This window comes from Cryphonectria parasitica (genome assembly GCF_011745365.1).
Source record: "Cryphonectria parasitica EP155 unplaced genomic scaffold M406scaffold_4, whole genome shotgun sequence".
NCBI classification, from domain to species: Eukaryota; Fungi; Ascomycota; class Sordariomycetes; order Diaporthales; family Cryphonectriaceae; genus Cryphonectria; species Cryphonectria parasitica.
The window spans coordinates 839913-858395 of NW_024468912.1; the positions used below are offsets into that span (position 1 = coordinate 839913).

The following is an 18483-nucleotide window of genomic DNA, read 5'->3' on the forward strand; positions in this document are numbered from 1 at the left end:
CAGGTTAGTGTTACCCAGCCGCCTGGAAACGAGACACTCAGAAAGATAGAGAGAGAGAAAGAGAGAGATCTACAAGACACAACGGCGCGCGCTAGGGCCCGTGAGAAAACGTGGTCGTGGCGATTGGGATTCATTGGGGAGAGAGAGGGGGGAGTATACAGGGACAGGATCTGGCTTTTGATTCCTTTTCAGTTGCTGCGCGCCTGGGCCAAACTTTGTTCGGACGTCTTTGGCTGGCCTTTTGGTGGCCTAGGCCTCTTTGCAAGAATAGGATCGGCTGCAGAGACGATCGCTGACCAGCGGATGAGCCCGCCCCCCGGTTTTTTTTCTTTGGGTTGCTGTATAGCGTTTTCCCGAAATACTCTCACTAATGTCGCTGATGCTTCCTCCCCTCCATGGGGAAAAGACAGCAGCAGCAGGAGGATGAGGATGAGGGGTAAGGAGAGGGGGGGTGGCTGTCCATCGCCGACCTGAACCTTAATGGCTATGGCATGGTATAGCATGGTATGGTACTGGGAAAGGAAAGAAAAGAAGAAAGAGAGAAAGGACAAAGGCCACTGGAGCACACTTCGGCCACCTTGGCATCCAGGTATTGACCAAATCAAAGTACAGTGACGGGAATGTTCGACGGATCGTCACGTCACAGCACAGGTCTTGCGGGCAAATCACCCGAACGAAAAGCAGTGTGGTAAATAGACAAGTCGATCGAGACCAAGGAGGGGACGAAGATCCTACACACACAACACACACATACACACACTTACCTTACTCTGGGTCTTTCATTGTACTGTCCCATAATACCATCTCACGGCCCCCTCGGCGATGGGGGCCCCAATCCAATCCTTGCACACCCCCCTTCCCAGCCCCCTGTTCAATCCTGGTCGTTGACCCGAAATCCAGGCACAGATGGAGGGAGGTGGTTGGATCAATGTTACCATCTTCAGCGCCCGTACCTGCATCTGCCCCTGAATCTGTTCAAGGGCCCCCCTGTGATGCGCGGCTACCCATGTTCTGTTTTTCTCTCTGTTTCTTTTCTTGACCACAATAGCAGACGTGGTCCAGGCAGTGTGGATCCTGGGCTTGATTAAGGGTCACTCACCTGTACGGCGACGGGCAAGGCGGCAAACTCCCAACAGGCGGTGCTTTGCTGGGGGATCCGCCCACGGTCCCTCATGCCCTCACGCCCTCCCCCCAGCGCGACGCTGGCCAGGAGAGAAGGGGGGGGGGTGGCTTTGCCCTCTTGCCCAGGCCCTCCCGACAGGCATCATGGGTCAGTTTACAGCTGGGTGGGCTCCTCATCGAATTTACGGGGTGACATCAAATGAGCCCATCGCCGGGGTGTATGAGTGGGCGGAGGAGGAGAGGATTTGGTTCTAGGTCCCACACACACACACGCACACACACAATGGGTCCTCCTGCAGGCGCCCACTACCTCTAAAAAGGCAGACGGCCTTCTCTCGAGACCAACTTTTGTATAATTCCCCTTCCCTCTCTCCTCACCCAACTCGGAGCCAGACCAACTTTGATCGATCTCCTCGTCATTCTTTTGAACCAGCGTCTCTTTCAGCAAGCAATCGCAGCTTAGCTACACTCACTCTCTTTTCCAACTACCTGACTTTCTTTAACGGAGTGTGCAACTGTGTCTGCCCTCCTGCGGAATTGACTTCCATTCACTTGTCGCTGATCAGCAAATACCCCACGATCCCTCTCGCTCTCTCTCTCTCTATCTCCCTGCCGAAGAAAACAAAGCTCGTCGAGTTTTTTGTCACCACGAAAGAAAGAAGTGTTCGATTTGGAAATCCTGAAAAGAGAAACAAGAAAGACAAGATGAAGTCCGCCGTCATTGCATCTCTGGCCCTGGCCACCATGGCCTCTGCCTCGGCCAACCACCCCCGTCACCCTCACTTCAACTACCGCCGTCAGAACGAGACGACTGCTGCTGCTGAGCAGGTCACCACCCTGACCGTCCTGACCACCTCGGTCCACACTGTGCTCAGCTGTGCCGCCTCCATCACCAACTGCCCGGCCGACTCCTCGTCCCTGTCCGCCCTCGCCGCCACCTCTCCCGAGGCCATCGAGACCGTGACCGCCACCGACGTGATCCAGCTGACCACCACCATCTGCCCCGTCACCGCCGCCGAGGCCATCTCCTCCAGCGTCATCTCTGCTGCTGCCACTGGCGGTATCACTGGTGTCACCCTGGCCGCCTCCACCTCGGCTGCTTCTTCTGCCGCTCCTGCTATCACCAGCAGTGCCAGCTCCCCCGCTGAGACCAGCGGATCCAGCCCCGTCGGCGCGACCCAGCCCTCGGGCAGCAGCGGTCTGGGTGGTGGTGCTCCTAAGGCCTCCGGCACTGGCTCCGCCGGTGGAAAAGGCTCTTCTCCCTCGGGCGGTGCTGCTGGCGCCGCCTCTGGCTCCGTTGCGGCTCCTTACCCCACTGCCGCTGCTGGTGGTAACTCCACCGTCACCAGTGCTGCCGCTGTGGGCGCTGCTTCCTCGACTGCCAGCGATGACACCTGCGAGGAGGAGACCAGCACCATTGTCAGCACTGTGCTGAGCACCCTGACCTCGGCCGTGCCCGTGACCCTGACCGTCACCGAGGCTGGCTCCGGCTCTGGCTCTGGCAACAACGTTCAGGTCATCACCTCCACCTCCCTGACCACCTACGTTTCCTCCGTCCCCGTCACCTCCACCGTCGTCATCACCGCCAGCGAGGCCACCACCACCGGAGGCTCCTCCGCTACCGACACTGGCTCTGGCTCTGGCTCTGACGAGAGTGAGGGTGAGGGCAACACTACCACCGAGGGCACCTCCACCACCACCTTCTTCTCCACCGGCACCGTCACTGCCACCCTGACCTCCGTGGCTGCCGCTGAGACCTCTGGCAACTCTGCTGTCGGCACCACCGGTAGCACCGGCAGCACCGGCACCACTGGTACCAGCTCCAGCTCTGGCTCCGGCTCTGACGACTCTTCCTCGTCGTCTGGCTCCGACACCTGCGACTGCGCCGACTCCACCGTCACTGTCACCGAGGCTGCCTCCACCGTCTACGTGACCCTGACTGCCTCTTCTGCCGCCGACAACACCGGTGTTGCCGTTGCCGCTGCCTCTGCCGTCGCTTCCACCACTGAGTCTGCTGCTGCCGCCGCTGCCACTGGCGACGACGACACCTGCGACGACTCTGGTGATGACTCCGACGACTCTGGTGATGATGACTCGTGCCCTGATGAGACTGTCACTGCTAGTGAGTAGAATACCAACCAATTTTCTTGACAAGATCAAGTTTCAAGAATGCTAACCAAATTTTCTTCCTTCCTTCACAGCCGTCGTTGCCGCTGTCACTGGCGCTGCCAACGGTAGCCGCCCCTACCCTACCGCCTCCGGCGCTTTCCCCAGCGGCACCGGCGCCCCCGTGCGCCGCTTTGCCCAGCTCCACTAAGTCATCCTTAGTGGTGTAGCAGGAGAAAGTGTTGTGAGAATGTAGTAGTAGTCGTGGGATATTTTGGTGGATGTGTACATAATTCCCCCTTAAGGAGCCTTGGTACGATGACCATGACAGTGACAACAATCAAATTTCCCTTTTTTTGGAATCCTCTGTATCTCCAAAAATCGAGAAACCCCCTTTTTTTTTTTCTTTTGTTCATAGCAGAAAATCCCCCCCCCCCCCCCCCCAATTCTCATGCCGGGGAAAGGGTTGGGAAAAAAGGAAGGGACATGTGAGGAGATACGGGATTGGGGAAATTCTTTCTAGAGCGAGATCTTTGTTCTTGGGTTTTATTTTTTATTTTTTTCTAGGGAGGAAAAACGGACTTTTCCCCTCTTTCTTGCACATAGTCAGTAGTTGTTAAAGTAGAGAGACATTATTTTGTGAATGTGGCTTCATGGCAGTTCATTTTTTGGTGTTTATTGTTGGTCTTGAGAACGTGATTTGTAAAAGTTGTTGGAAGGTGTTTCGTCTGAATTCTGGCATGTTGAGTTATACTTGAGATGAGCGTAGTTAGGGATGGATGGGATGGAATGAGATGTGATGGAGACGTGTTTGGGCTGTCCGTCCCGCCGTCCCTTGACACGAGTTTTCTCGTGCTATTTAGTGGTTGTCACCTTTGTGCAGAGGGTGCCTCACAACTCAATAGCTGAGGAAAAGAGTCAAAAGGAGCGGAAGCAAAAATGGGAACAAAGAAAGGAAAATCCTCTCTCTCCCTCCTTCCAGCGGGACGGAGTAGAGGTGATCAAGGCGACGGCATGTTCTTTTCAAATCGTATTAACCATTCCCTCAGCCCCAGAAACTCCCTGCAGAGCATATTTTACGGCTAATAGTCATCCAAAGTTCTTGAGCGTTTTCACCTAATGATCAAGCCCCACCTGCGAGGCAGGACCAAACATCACGAAGGGCAGAGGCGTCGACCAGTGGAGATATATGAGGAGTTTCTGGCAGGGCTGTACCAGACACGGTTGGGCATCATTGATTCCTGTCGAACTCAGGCAAGCGCTGCCCGTCTCCATAATTGTACGAGCGGCCGCTCTGGAGATGGCAGAAGGAAGGGGCAGAGTTTAGCCGGGGAGGTGTTGCACCATCGAGCAGTGGAACGGGTCGTTATATGCGAGGGTGGTGTCTTTCCCCTGTGGGTCTCACGCGGATCTGATGTACGGGAGGGGAGGATGTCGAGCTCGAAGCTGCTACTGGGAGGAGCAATACTCCCCAGATCAAGGTTTGTATTTCGTTGGACAGTCATGGAAATTGGGGGTAAGACTCAGCCGCCATCTTGTGGAAAACTAGACTTCGGGCTTGGTGGATGGGGCAAAGGGGAATAAAGGAAGAAAACACAAAGGCATATGCAGAGCGAGAGTGGGAGAATGAAAGGGAAGAGGAGGGCTAAAGGAGATCTGGACAGTATTGGGGGGGGGGGGGACCGAGTGAAGACCTCTTTTCGATAGTATTGGTTTGTATTCTTCAAGTTGGAGGAAGGACCAATCCCACCTCCACAAGCCAGTGTGAGAACGTGTGATCGTGTGAAGAAAAGCAAGGCACAGAGCAGGGAATATGTCGAGCAAACAAAGGTAAAGAAAAGCAACTACAAGAGCAGGGGGGAAGAGAGGCGAGAAAGCAGGATCCATACTCTGATTTAAGCAATCATATTCGAGAGGGTTTTTGATTCTCTGCTTGATTAATCTGCTACCTGCCATGCTCCTCGGTCAGTCGCAGCATACATGTGAGAATTTGTTCTACTACTCAACATTGCCAGCCATAATGAGACCTTTGACCGTCGAGGTAAGGATCTGGGGGAGGGACGCACGACAACCTCTCCCAGCAGGTCATTCGCAAGAAGGGTGACCCTGTAGCAGAATCTCTCAAAACTCACCCTCTCTGAATTGAGCTCTTTTTTTCTTCTCTTATTGTTAACTGGATTGCTTTTCAAAAATTGAGATGGGGGGGGGGGGGGTTGTAAAATCCGCTGGTTTCCGGACAGAGGCCGCCAGCTCTCCTTTAGCATTTGGCCACGGTCGTGCCATGACTTTTGGTACGTTTGAGTGGTGCCCCTCACTGAGGTCACCTCCAACTTTTTTGCAGTACTTCAGCCTTCATAGTGGGGCTGTGTTTTTCTTGGTTCTGCGCCCCTCCGCAGCATCGTCAGCCAACAGCGAGCCAGGGAGGGAGAGGCCTTCAGTACTTCGCGTTTCCCATTTGAATTTTTCACAGTCTGACTTTTCACGCCTCTATCTTCTTTATGTTTTCTGCCTCTGGAATATCTCATCTTCTTGAGCCTCATTCCCAGTCCCCAGCTCTGAGTGCATTTCTTCAGGATAGTGTCCTAAGCACGGAAGCAGATGACGTCCTGTTCTTATCAGGTTATCTCTATCACTCGCTACTTCTAGGCATCACCTACCCTGCCAGCCTGCACCAAAAAGCCAAGCAGGCCCTCGCCTCTGCTTGCTGCTCGGACCAGACAGGGGGTTTACTCAGCACCACCCCACTGATTTCTTGATCCACTCTAGAGACCCTGTGGCAGTGATTGCGACATCCCATCCCATCTCTCCCGCTTGGGGATTGGGCATCACGCTTCACTTCACAATCACATCACAGCAGTCAGTCAGTCACTGGGCCGTAAAGTAGCTGCTACAACCACTTGAGGATTGGATTGTGGTGCTCTGCCCCGAACAACAGAACGCAGCCTGCCTGTGTCTGGCTCAGCAACCTTGGGCGCTTCGCCCTGACCTAACCCGACCCGACCCTGCGACCTACAGAAACTAATTGACCTGCCCTCGTCTTCTATACCAAACACATTCTTCCCTCCTCCTCAGTTTGGAAACCAACCTACTACCTCCTGTATCTCTTCTCTCCCTGTCTCTCCCTCTCTCTTGCTCGCATAACCTCCGTCAGTCATGTCGGGACCAGGCTCGCCGGGCGGCGAGGGCCCCACGCAAGCTCCACCCCATCTACCTCCAGGCTGGATTGCGCAGTGGGACTCCAAGAGCAAGAAATACTACTATGTCCAGCTCTCGACCGGTGTCTCGCAGTGGGAGGTCCCTACAGACGCCGCGCCCGTGGGCGGCACGCCCGCCTCGAACCTCGAACACCCTTATGGCGTGCCCGGCGCAGGCGAGCCCGAGCTCATCACCCACCCGGATGGCACCCAGACCGTCAAGCACGCGGACGGTAGGATGGAGCCTGTCATGCCTGACGAGAACGGCGGAACGAGGGGAGGTGTGGGCGATGGCCCATCCGGCGAGAGGGGCTTGGGGGTAAGCATAGCACTTTCCATTCGTCGGATGTCACTCGTCCCCTTTCGCGACGGACGGGAAGGCAGGCTGGATGACTGACCGAGGCCCTTTTCCCTCTGAATATAGACTATGGCGATGAACGCATTACTCGGCGGCAAACAGCACGGCAGCAGCCACGGCAACTCTAACAACCTCGGTGGTCTCGCAAGCCAGGTGTTCAGTGGTCTCACACACAGCGGGTCCTCCGGCAGCCATGGCTCGTCAGGACAGTCCGGGTCAGGTGGCCTGGGGGGCAAGCTCGTCGGCCAGCTGGCGTCGAACCTTTTCTCGTCCGGAAACAAGCCGCAACAGCAACAGCCGCAGAATTATCACAGCGGGCAGGCGGGGCAACACTCGAGCTCGGGAGGCCTGGCGGGGTCCATGATGGGCGGGGTCGCGCACATGTTTGGAGGACAGTCGCAGTCATCGGTAAGCTATAATTTCAACAAGAAGGAGAGAGAAAGAAGGGGAAAAGGCGATGAGGGGACGACCTGAACATGAACATGGTCACCTTCGAAGGCGCATCGCTGAGGGCATACACGGCTGACACCTGATGCTTCATCGTAGGGCCAAAGCTACGGATACTCAAACTCGGGCCAACAAGGAGGCTACAGCGGCTCGGCGCCTCCAGCATCCTACCAGCCGCCCGGACTGCCTCAACACCAAGCTGCGGGCCAAGCGCATACTCCCCAGTCGCAGCCACCACCCTCATACCACACGCCTGCGTCCAATGGCGCCTCACACTCGACACCGTCCTACCAGACCCCCTCGCAACCGGGCCCCAACCCTTACGGCCACGCGCCACAGCAGCAGCACGGCACACCGAGCTTCCCTCCGCCGCCGCCAAACCAATACGAGGGTGGAGGAGGGCAGCACGGCTACCCAGGCCCGCCACAGCACCCACAATACGGTCAGCCACCATCGCATCAGTACGGAGCGCCGCCGGGACCACCGCAGGGTCCTGGTAATCCTTACGGCTCCCCGCAGCACCATGGTGGAGGAGGATTTGGCCAACAACACCATCATCAGCCGCCCTCTTATGGTGGACAGCAGGGAGGAGGTGGTGGTGGCGGGGGATATTACCCCCCGCCGCCGACCCAGTATCCGCAGCAGCCGTCGTACGGCCAAGGGCTGCCCTCGGGTCACCAGTATGGAAACAACCCGCCGTACTAGCCGGGCTCGTTGTTGACGATCTCCCCTCTCCCTTTCTTCGCATGTGGGCTGAGGAGCTGTACTAGGGTGCAGGTGAGGAGCTGGCAATGCTGCCTCGTCAGGTAGCTGAGCAGATGGCTTGAATTGGTTAGATCCGATACGCAACATCTGTCATGCTATAGATGAGGGGGCCACCCGTTCTCTCCTCGTCAAGCTTCAACACCGGGGCGCTGGAACTCGGGAGTACAATCAGGATTAGATGGATGGATGATGGGACGAACACGGTCTCTGGATAGTTTTTTATATCTTCCTCAGCAAACACAACGACAAAACAAACACACACAAGAAGAAAACCAGAAAGAAAAAAACCAGGCGCAACCATCGTGTCTCGACGACCATGAGACGTGTTTTCGAAAGTTTTTCTTTTGTATCAGCGATTCGAACATCGGCATTTAGACTACTTGTCACGAGAGGCTGTAGCAGCCTGCCTTATTAACCCTCCTCCCACCCCTGGCCTCTTGAGAAAAACGATCAGAGGATGCACTGCACTATCATAGATACCATGGAAATCTCAAAAACAAAACAGTAGCTGGAAGCCTTGCCACTGACTTTCAAATGCCGGTGGTGATAAACGTCGATGACTGCATCGCAAAACAGATGGTGGGTATCTTCTTAATGATTGTCCGCCCTTCCAACTGGACAGTGATGCGCTGAGACAGCTACATTGAACCATGCCAAAATGTAATACATATAGAATGAAAAGGAAGAAGATTGCCCGCATTCTAGTCTCCCTATTGCGTCTTCTTCTTCCCCTTCTCATCCCCGTCACCCTCCTTGGCCACCGCCAGACTCTTCAGCAAGGGAACCACCACCCTCGTCGCCAGCACCCACGACCCGGCGGCCACAAACACAACGTACACCACCGTGGGCACCAGGCTGCGCGGCAGGACGTTGTACACGAACGGGTCCAAGATGAGGTCGGCAAGGACGGGTTCTGGGGTTTTCATGAGGGTTTGGTTGAGGGTGAAATAGTCGGCTGCGGCGGAGACGCGGAGGAAAAGGACTGAAGAGGAGGAGGAAGAAGTAGAAGGATGATACGAATGGGTATCAGCCTGAGGATTACCGGCGTTGAGAGGAAATTGTCTGGACATGGAGTAGTTGTACAGCGAGGTGATGAGGGTGGGCGTGTCAAAGACGTGTGGAAGCTCGTGGGTCTCGAGATGAAAGGCTGTGGGTTGCTAGATGGTTGGAGGGAAAGGCGGAGAGGTAAGATGAGCATGTTAGCTTTTTCTTTTCCTTTTCCTTCTCTCCGTAAGGCCAGATGAGATTGAGCATGAGATGAGAAGGAGAACAGGACGTACAATTGCAGGCCAGCATATGCGCACTTCATATCTCTGCCCCTCATTCAGGCCATCAAGGATGAGCCATGTTTCTGTGCCCCGCGGCAGGTCGGCCGTCGGGAATATTGATTTTATGTGTGTCCTTAGCGACCAGTTGTCTGGTGTGAGGACGTCGATGTGGAGGTCAGCGAGGCTAGGGCTCGAGGGTGGGATGTTGATGGGCTCTGGACCTAGAAAGATGGTCTTTTCTACGTTGGCGAGGGCGAGTGTTGATAAGCCTATGAGGAGGCAGACCAGACTCTGCAGAAACATGGTCGTTTTGAGCAAAGGAATTGAGGGAAGTGAGTGAGTGAGGGTGACTGGAAGGAGTAGGTTGAGGAGGTGCCTCACTAGCAAGTATAGCACTTAACCAATCCACTCATTCACTCACTCACTGTGTGAGAAAGCACCAAAGTGTGGCTGGAGAAAGATGGCTAACCAACACTCCGCCACAGTTCAGCATGACATAATTATAACTCCCTACAGTGGCTGGACTACAGCATGTCCTTCCCCAGAATCACATGCTAATCTGGCCAGGGGAGGTTAGTGGTTTCCCCAGGCCTGTGGGTATTAGCACTAGCGGGTCCCCCGAGGCTTTGGCGTATTGGGTTTTTTCGGGGGGGGGGCATGACCTTGTGAGTGACTATGAACCTGGATCGTCCCTCCCTGGAAACGCCGAGGGACTTGCCTCAACAGGAATCTGGCCAGGCACGGTTCAAACCCCCCATCGTCTTGTTCTTCTTGGTTCTTCGTCTTGTTCTCATTCCTCATTGTCATTCGTGGGATAGAGCACCAATGACATGGATACATGCAGAAGAACGAATGAGGAGCGTCTACCATCCTTTCCCTACTTCTAAATATATTTCATTCCATACTACTGCTTGCGCGTTGGCCATGAGAGTTCAAGGGCACTGCTGCTGTCAAACGCCCGAGATATAGGACAGACAAGCTTCGACAGCAACTATTTCTCAGACGCGATCGCCTTCTTCAGCACCGTTTCTACCCCACGTGCTCCAACTTCCCACGCGCTCGCTCGAGAAAGAGCCGCAGGCTTCCCCGACCCAGCAATGGCCTCGCAGTCCAAGCTCTCCCTCCCCGCCGGACCAATGTCCTCGCCGGCCCAGCGCGAGCGCACCATTCGCTCCATCGTGTCCCAGCTGACAGACCTCTACCTGGCCAACCGCACCCGCATCTCCCGCGCCGTCTACCTGACCCTCTTCGTCGCGCTCATCAACCGCGTGCGCAATGCCATCGCCGAGCAAAAGGCCGCGTCGAGGCGCGAGGCTGACCGGCGCAGGGAGCGCGGTGGCACCACGGCCGGGGGGCAGCAGGGGGAGGATCTTGCTGGGGCAAATACGGACAAGAACAAGAAGAAGAAGAAGAAGGTCGAGCTCGACCGGGAGTTCTTCCGGAGCCTGCTGCGGCTTCTGAGGATCGTGGTGCCTGGCTGGCGGAGCAAGGAGACCAGGCTGCTCATCAGCCACAGCTTCTTCCTGGTCGTCAGGACTCTGATTAGCGTCAAGGTTGCTGCTATGGATGGTGCCATCGTCAAGGCCTTGGTCAAGGGCCACGGGAAGGAGTTTCTGATGAGGATCGTGTGGTGGATGTTGATCGCCGTGCCGGCTACCTTTACGAACTCCATGGTAAGTTTGTGTGTATGCTGTGGGGCATACAGTGTTAAAGAAAGCAAGGAAGAAAGTGAAGCTGACTTTAAACCCTTATTGCGCAGCTCTCGTGGCATCAGGCAGAACTGTCCTTGAAATACCGGACCAGGCTCACCCAGCACATTCACGACAAGTACCTGTCCAAGCTGACCTTCTACGGCATTTCGGCCCTGGACGACAGGATAAAGAACCCTGATCAGCTCATAGCGGTGGACGTTGCCAAGTTCTCAAACAGCCTGGCTGAGCTGTACAGTAACCTGGCCAAGCCGCTGCTCGATATGGCAAGTCTTTTCACATAGATTCAACTATCTTGATACGCACCGATTTGCTGACTGGCAGAACCTCCACAGACAATCTATACATGGTCGCTTTCCAGCAGTGTAGGGGGCGAAGGCGTCATGTTCATGTCTCTTCTCGTCCAGCTGTCTGCGAATGGTATGCGCGCACTCACACCGCCCTTCGGCAAGTACGTGGCAGACGAGGCGAGACTAGAAGGCGAGTTCCGCTTCCAGCACTCGCGGTTGATAGACCACAGCGAAGAGGTGGCGCTGTATGCAGGCCACGAGGTCGAGAAGGACACCCTCGACAAGGGCTACTTCACCCTCATCAAGCACGTCAACTACATCCTGCGGCGGCGCTTCTACCACGGCTTCATGGAGGACTACGTCATCAAGTATTTCTGGGGTGCTCTGGGCCTGATGCTCTGCAGCGTGCCAGTCTTTGTCAAGTTCCCGGGCACCATCACCCAGAACATGGGTGACAGGACCGAGACATTTGTGACCAACCGCAGGATGCTGCTGTCTGCATCGGATGCCTTCGGGCGCATCATGTTCTCGTACAGAGAGGTCATGGAGCTGGCCGGATACACGTCGCGGGTGGCCACGCTACTGGAGGTCATGGAAGACATTCAGAATGGCCGCTTCGAGAAGAAACTGGTGTCCAGCGCGGGCACCGAGGGTAACGAGGCCGTTCTCAAGGGCAGAGGAAAGGTCGTGGAGAGCAAGGATATCGAGTTCATCGACGTGTAAGTCTATTCTCTCTCGTGAGGGGAAACAAGCCCCTCTCAGCTCATACTGAAAGGCCCGCATTGGCTGATGGACACTGATTCGGACACACCACGCAGCCCGATTATCTCTCCCAACGGTGACGTCCTCGTCAAGGCTCTCTCCTTCTCGCTCAAACAGGGTGATCACCTCCTTGTCGTGGGCCCCAACGGCTGTGGCAAATCCTCCCTGTTTCGGATCCTGGGTGGTCTCTGGCCCGTTTACGGCGGCACCGTCCACAAGCCCCCCTTCACCGGCATCTTTTATATCCCGCAGCGCCCTTACCTCTCGCGCGGCTCACTTCGCCAGCAGATCACATACCCAGACGGCCTGCGCATGACCCGCGCCAAGGGAGTCACCGACGCTGACCTGCTTGGAATCCTCAAACTCCTCAACCTCGAGAACCTCGTGACTCTGTACCCGGAGGGCTGGGATGCCGAGGCCGAATGGCGTGACGTGCTGTCGGGCGGGCTGCAGCAGCGCGTCGCCATGGCCCGCCTCTTTTACCACCGCCCGCGCTACGCCATCCTCGACGAGTGCACCTCATCTGTCACCCTTGATACTGAGAAGGTCATGTACGACAACGCCAAGGCCCTAGGAATTACCCTCATGACCGTCAGCCACCGGCGGAGTCTGTGGAAGTACCACAGCCACATCCTGCAGTTCGACGGCCAAGGCAACTACGTCTTCACCAGGCTGGACGCCGACAGGCGGATGAAACTCGAGGACGAGAGGGAGGACCTGGAGGTGCTGCTGAGGCAGGTGCCAGAGCTGGAGAGGAGGATGGAGGAGCTGACCTCTGCGTAAGAGAGTGGATGGGACTTGTATGTGTATGTATATACATGTGTATGTGTGTACGTGTGTGTGTGTGTGTGTGTGTGTTCGTGTATGTATGCATTGCGTGCAGAAAAAGATATCTACAGTATGTTGAGGTTCATTTTGAGGGGGGAGGGGGCTTCGGGGGCGATCAGGGCAGTGAACAGTGAGCATGTGTGCGCTAGAGGATCGTTATAACTCATCATCAAACTCGGGGTTAATAAGTACATAGGCGGGAAGACGACGAATCGTTATCATACATCTCTCTGATCGCTGCCGTTCCTGTTTTGTTCATTAATCCATACCTCACTGGACATAGGACAGAGGCGCACTGTCACACTGATCATCATCTTTTCTGTTTTTTGTTCAGGGTAGCACTGTACTGAAATGAGTGTATATATCTGCAAAGAGAGATGATGAAGGGGAAGGCGGAAGAATCATTGCATCATCTGTCCCGTGTTTGGTGACGGCCTTCTATCAGAGCCGCCGCCGCCGCCACCACCACTATGATGCTCAGCCTCAAATAGTATCACCACATAAATCAAGCCCGTCGTTCCAAGATTCTTCGGAAAACAACTGGAAAGAGAGAAAGAAGAACCAAGTGAACAGTCCCGGGGTTCAGGACCAAGATCCAAGGGGGCACACATTCGCCTGCGCCCCCGCCAGGTTCATTCATTAGATGTACATACGTGCATGATATTCTCCTATTCATGAATCGAGGTTTCGAGGGAGAAGAAAGGAATAGAAAAAGGAAAAATACCAACAACACCGTGAGTAATGCTTACGTCGCGGCTGGCTTGCCAAAGGGCCCAGCCGTGTTTCTGCTTCTTCTTCTTCTTCTTCTTCTTCTTCTACCCCCCGCTTCTTGCACTCCAGTTGCGCATATCTTTTCCGTCTCGATCTGTACGGGTTTCTTGGGTTCCGTTGCGTCCCCAGTGCTCAACTTCCGCGAGCATGTCCCTATCCTGTATCTGTCTTTAAACCCTCCTCGAATTGCCAAAGCACCCTCTATGCCTTTAAAGAATATTGCAAACAACTCCTTCCCTTTCTAGAGAGTGGGCGGGTGTCTAATTCGCAACTTTCACGCCCCCCTTAACAAAATCCACATTATTCGCCACCGTCTCACTGCCACTGCCGCCATCCTCCGAGGATCCACGGAGTGGTGAAGGAGGCAGCGCCGCGGCTGCCTTGCTCTCGTGCTCAGTGAGACCCTTGCGGATGGCGAGGACGCTATCTACGATGACGGCGTCGATGCCCTCTTTGACTTGGCGCTGTTTTTGGGGGGAAGAGGTTAGCCATCGGTTCATTGGGCAGTACAAACGAACGACATGGAGGGAAAGCAAAATAAATCAAGAAGAAAGAAGGGCTTATTTCTTACCTGCACCATAAGTGGATCGTTGTTCTCCGAACCATAGCTGACACAGACAAGACCATGCTGCTTCACAACCCTCACCAGGCGCGGCGAGTTGGTAAAGGGCTCCGTATTGCTCACGATGCCCAGCAGATTCCAGCGACTGGCGAAGCGAATAGCCTCCTGCAGAGAGCTTGCGCGGACATCACCGACAGGGCTGGTCCCAGAGTCGGAGAGGAACATGATGGGGAAGTTGGGCTGCTTGAAGCTGAGACAAAGGCAGATGTCCGGGTTGAAGCTGCTGAAGATGATGTGGCGGTCCTCGGCGAGGTCATAGACCTTTGTGAGGACGGTGTCGCAGAATGAATTGAGCTCGACGGCGTAGGCGTCCATTTCGTGCTCCTCACTCTCGTGCAGCATCGGATACTTCATCTCGATGTTGAAGCCCACGCCCTGAGGGAGGTCGCGGAACAGGTCCTCGAGAGTCGCGAAGGGGGCCTGGATGAAGTTACCGCGCGAGTTGCCCTTGTAGCCCTTCTCCTTGAAGTCGCGTGTATGCTTCATCCGCTCGTCTGCTGCTACTGCTGCCCGTCCGTCACTCAGTGGCTTGCTGCCGTATCCGACTGACATGGACCGCTGTCGTGGGCCGGAAGAGCCAACGCCGTGGTGATGGTGGTGGTGGTGGTGATGTTGGACAATGCCGTTGTTGTGGGCGGCGGTGGTGGTAGTAGTAGTGGTAGTAGTAGTGACGCCATCTTCGCCATTGATGGAGGCATTGTTGTGCCTCTGCTGCTGTTGCTGCTTCTGCTGCAGTGTCTGACTGAGCATCTCTTTCCCGTTAAGCCGCCTTGCGTCTGGGTTAATGTGCAGGAACTGCTCGAGGGTCAAGGTGTGCACAGGGGCGTCGATGCCCGTCTCGCTGACGAGGAAGTCGTGATAGATGACGGGCACATGATCCTTTGTCAGCTGGACGTCAAACTCGACATACTGGGCGCCCAGGTTAGCAGCGGCGATGAAGGACTCGACCGTGTTCTCGCCCAGCTGGAGCGACCTGTTGCTGGTGACATTCTTGCCAAGCCCTCGGTGGCCAATGACCATGGTGGACGCCAGCTTCTTCCAGTACGTCTGGCGCGACGTGACCTCCATGTTGGCGTGAGCAAAGGGCGTGACGACGAGGAAGTTGAAGTTGACGGTACCGATGACCTCGAGCGTGGCGGACGACATGACGGGCACGCACACGTCGCCCTGGAGGTTCATGCGCTTGGACCCGACCGAGGGCCGCACGCTGGACAGGAGGGCGACTCCTCTGCCGATCTTGTTCTTCTCGTTGCCTGAGTAGGTCGGCACGATATCGAAGAGCAGCTTCACCTTGGCGGCATCGCGCGTCATGAACACGATGGGCTCTGTGGCGATGTTCTCGTGCACGGGGAGGTCGATGATGGTTGGCTCGCCCTGGGCTCCGTTGGCCGAGACCACCACCGATAGCGCCGTGTCCAGCTGCGTCGTGTGTGCCTCGGTTAGAGGAACACGGTCCAGCTTAACAGCGTCGACGTCCTTGCGCATGTCCATGGAGCCAAGGCTGACCAGGACCAAGCTCTCGTCCTTGAGGTATCGGTGACCAAATGTCTTGACGGGCTCAGCGGCGCGTAATGAGGAGGCGACCGCATTAGATCGCCTGTCGCCCAGCGAGGAGACCTCTGGAGGCGAGGTTCCTGCGTTGGTGGCAGGTTGTCCATCTTCCCCCTCGGTCGTTGACAAGACCTCATCCACACGCGTATTCTCCCTCAGGAGGCGGGCGATGGACAGGTGGCCTCGCAGGGCGGCGTGCTCCTTGGCCGTCCAGCCGGACGAGTCGAGCCTGTCCACATCGGCACCAGCCTCGACTAGCAGCCTCGCGACCTGTGGGTGCCCGTCAACGGCAGCGATGTGCAGTGGCGTCCAGTTGAAGTTCTTCTCTGCAAGCTGCAGGTCAGCCTTTTGCTGATCCGTGCCCTCGATCAGGATGCGCGCGCACTCGTCGTGGCCGAACCTAGCAGCAATGTGCAGTGCCGTCTCCCCTGAGCTGTCCTGCCAATTGATGTCCACGCCCGCGTCCACTAGTAGCTTGACGATGCGCGTGAAGTTGGCCTTGGTCGCAATGGCCAGGACCGCACTCGACTTGGAGATGCCTCGTCGCATGGCCGTCTTGTCCTCGCTAGGCCCTCGCCAGTTCTCGCCCTGGAGGAGCGCTTGGGTCGTCAGGGCATGCCCGCCAATAACGCTGAGGTGTAGGGGGGCGTTGCCCTCCTTATCCTGCCAGTCAGGCGCGTCAATGCCCTCTTCCACGTCGAACTGGCCCCACTGCTGCATCTTGTCCATAATCACCTGGCATACCACCACGAATCCGAACTGGGCGGCGTAGTGTAGGGGAAGGCGGCCAAACGAATCCCTCAGGCTCAGGGCGGGCCGCTGGTGCTCGGGCAGCTTGTCCAGGAGGTAAATCAGGACGTCGACAGCCTCGTCGTTCTTGTCCAAGAGGTTCTCCCTGGTCTCTGTCTGGGGAGAGTCTGCAGGTGTTACCGCAGGAGTGATGTACTGTGATGCGTAATGGTTTCCTGACGGGAAAGGATACGTAGGCGCATCGTTGTCCCCAGTCTTGGCAGACTTGGTGCGGCCGATGTGGATGACCAGACGGTGGATGCAGTTCCGCTCGTTGATGTCATCTGGTTCGTCCAACGTTTTTATGTGCGACAGGAGATACTCGATGGACCTCTTGGACCGCATGGAGATGGATCTCTGGAGGAGGTTGAGCAGCAGACTCTGCGCTGCGGGCTCGGGCAGGGCCAAGTTCGTGTCGGCCAGGCGTGCCCTGAGGGTCTCGACGTCGTCATCGCGGATTGCCTGGTCCAGCTGGTCGAGCAGGGCCGAGGGGACGGTCAGCATGGCCTTTGCCGAGGCGCGCCCCAGTGAGCGGATGGACCTCTCGGACCTGTTGTCGTCGACGTTCTGGGCGTCGCCGAGGGCCGACAGCCACTTGTTGATATCACTCAGCAATCGCGCGATGGTGTTGTCCTTGGCAAACGGTTTGGGGTCCACCTTGGTGGCGATGTACCGGTGCTGCGTGGCCGAATTGGGCACCTTCTTGTCAAGCTTCTTGGTGATCTTGACGAAGCCCCGCCGGTTAATCTCGCCGAACCACTGTAGGTTCCTGAACTGCGACCGCAGCTCCAGCAGCGCCCCCATGAGCTCCTCAGTCTCATCCACGTCCAGGTCGCCCACGTCGGGCATCTTGCCGTAGCGGTCCTGAAGGAGCTTGAGGCGGCGGCACCCATCAGAGAACTTCTTGTTGTAAAAGGAGTCGACATCCTCAAGATTTCGGTCCAGCGCGAAGAAAAACTCGGCCAAGTCAGCCTTTTCACCATTCTGTGAGGCCAGGGCAGCAGCTTTGATGAGTTTCTTGAGGCCCTTGTAGTTGACATAGGCAGATGCCCACTCGGGCACCTGGTTTCGAGGAAGACTAGTGGAAGGGAGACGAGTCTTGGTCAGCTGTTTTGATCTTTGGATTGACGTGACATGATGACATACTTCCTCCCAAACTTCATCTTTGCAGGCTTGAGATGATACTCTTTTATGGTGTTGGTTGATTGGCGGTGTCGTCGATGAGCGTTTGTATGTGTCGTCTAGGTTGTATCGACTTGTTGTTGGGGTACTGTGTGTATTCTGTCGTTGTACAATGCTGTTTTGAACAAGGCCCTAGTCCACGTTTCCCAGCCAATCCAACACGCGTCACAAAATGAATGAGTGAACGAGAGATGATCAGATTGTGAGTTGAGTGTGACTCCTGATAAGTCGTCGCTCTGAGAGAGGAGAAAGTCCCAAGGAAGTTGTGTGGGGTGTGTATCAAATGGGACCTGTTTGGCTGCCAGGGCCAAAATGAGGCCTGTTAAAGGGAATCGAGAGCCTGCATCTTGATTTTTGTGAGAAGAAGCCTCGGAGGATCAAAGGGTTACTCAGGCAAACAGGTATGACCCTCAGAAAATAATATGTAGGTGGAAAGCTGAATAAATGTCGGTTGCGCGAAGGGCCTGGCAGGTTGAGGTAAAACTTGAGATTGGAGAAAAAAGAATGAAAAAAGAAGTCTCTGACGGCCAGATACTGAAGTGAGCTTGCTCGTTTCCAAAAGAGAGTAGAGATAAGAGGCGAATGGCGGGAGGGCTAAGATTTGTCCGTCGTTCTTTCTTGACTTGTCTTTTTTTTTTTTTCTGGGTCGAGGAGGCGGTTTCCCCAGTGTCAGAAACTACTTAGGCACGTGGGTTTGACTCGTTCAATCTCTGCTCGGC

General features: G+C 55.7%; 3 protein-coding genes across 3 annotated transcripts; 1 reads left to right on the forward strand and 2 right to left on the reverse strand.

Annotated features, from left to right (window-relative positions):
* Window positions 1–8780: 8780 nt before the first annotated feature.
* On the reverse strand, window positions 8781–9509 carry M406DRAFT_242463 (uncharacterized protein; the record flags this gene model as incomplete). The annotated part of the gene is made up of 2 exons (XM_040916171.1): window positions 8781–9149; window positions 9273–9509. Coding segments are annotated over 2 exons (606 nt in total), but the record flags the coding sequence as incomplete, so codon positions are not given.
* Window positions 9510–10396: 887 nt separating this feature from the next.
* On the forward strand, window positions 10397–12804 carry M406DRAFT_338911 (uncharacterized protein; the record flags this gene model as incomplete). Its single annotated transcript, XM_040921403.1, has 4 exons — window positions 10397–10933; window positions 11020–11235; window positions 11305–11978; window positions 12078–12804. 4 exons carry the CDS (start codon window positions 10397–10399, stop codon window positions 12802–12804), a joined length of 2154 nt encoding a protein of 717 aa, XP_040776417.1.
* A 587-nt stretch (window positions 12805–13391) lies between these two features.
* On the reverse strand, window positions 13392–17819 carry M406DRAFT_276127 (GDPD-domain-containing protein). Its single transcript, XM_040918270.1, has 4 exons — window positions 17729–17819; window positions 14986–17660; window positions 14192–14919; window positions 13392–14084 (listed from the first exon to the last, which is right to left on the reverse strand). The coding sequence occupies exons 1-4, from the start codon at window positions 17743–17745 to the stop codon at window positions 13881–13883; spliced, it is 3624 nt and encodes a 1207-aa protein (XP_040776418.1). The 5' UTR covers window positions 17746–17819; the 3' UTR covers window positions 13392–13880.
* Window positions 17820–18483: the final 664 nt, after the last annotated feature.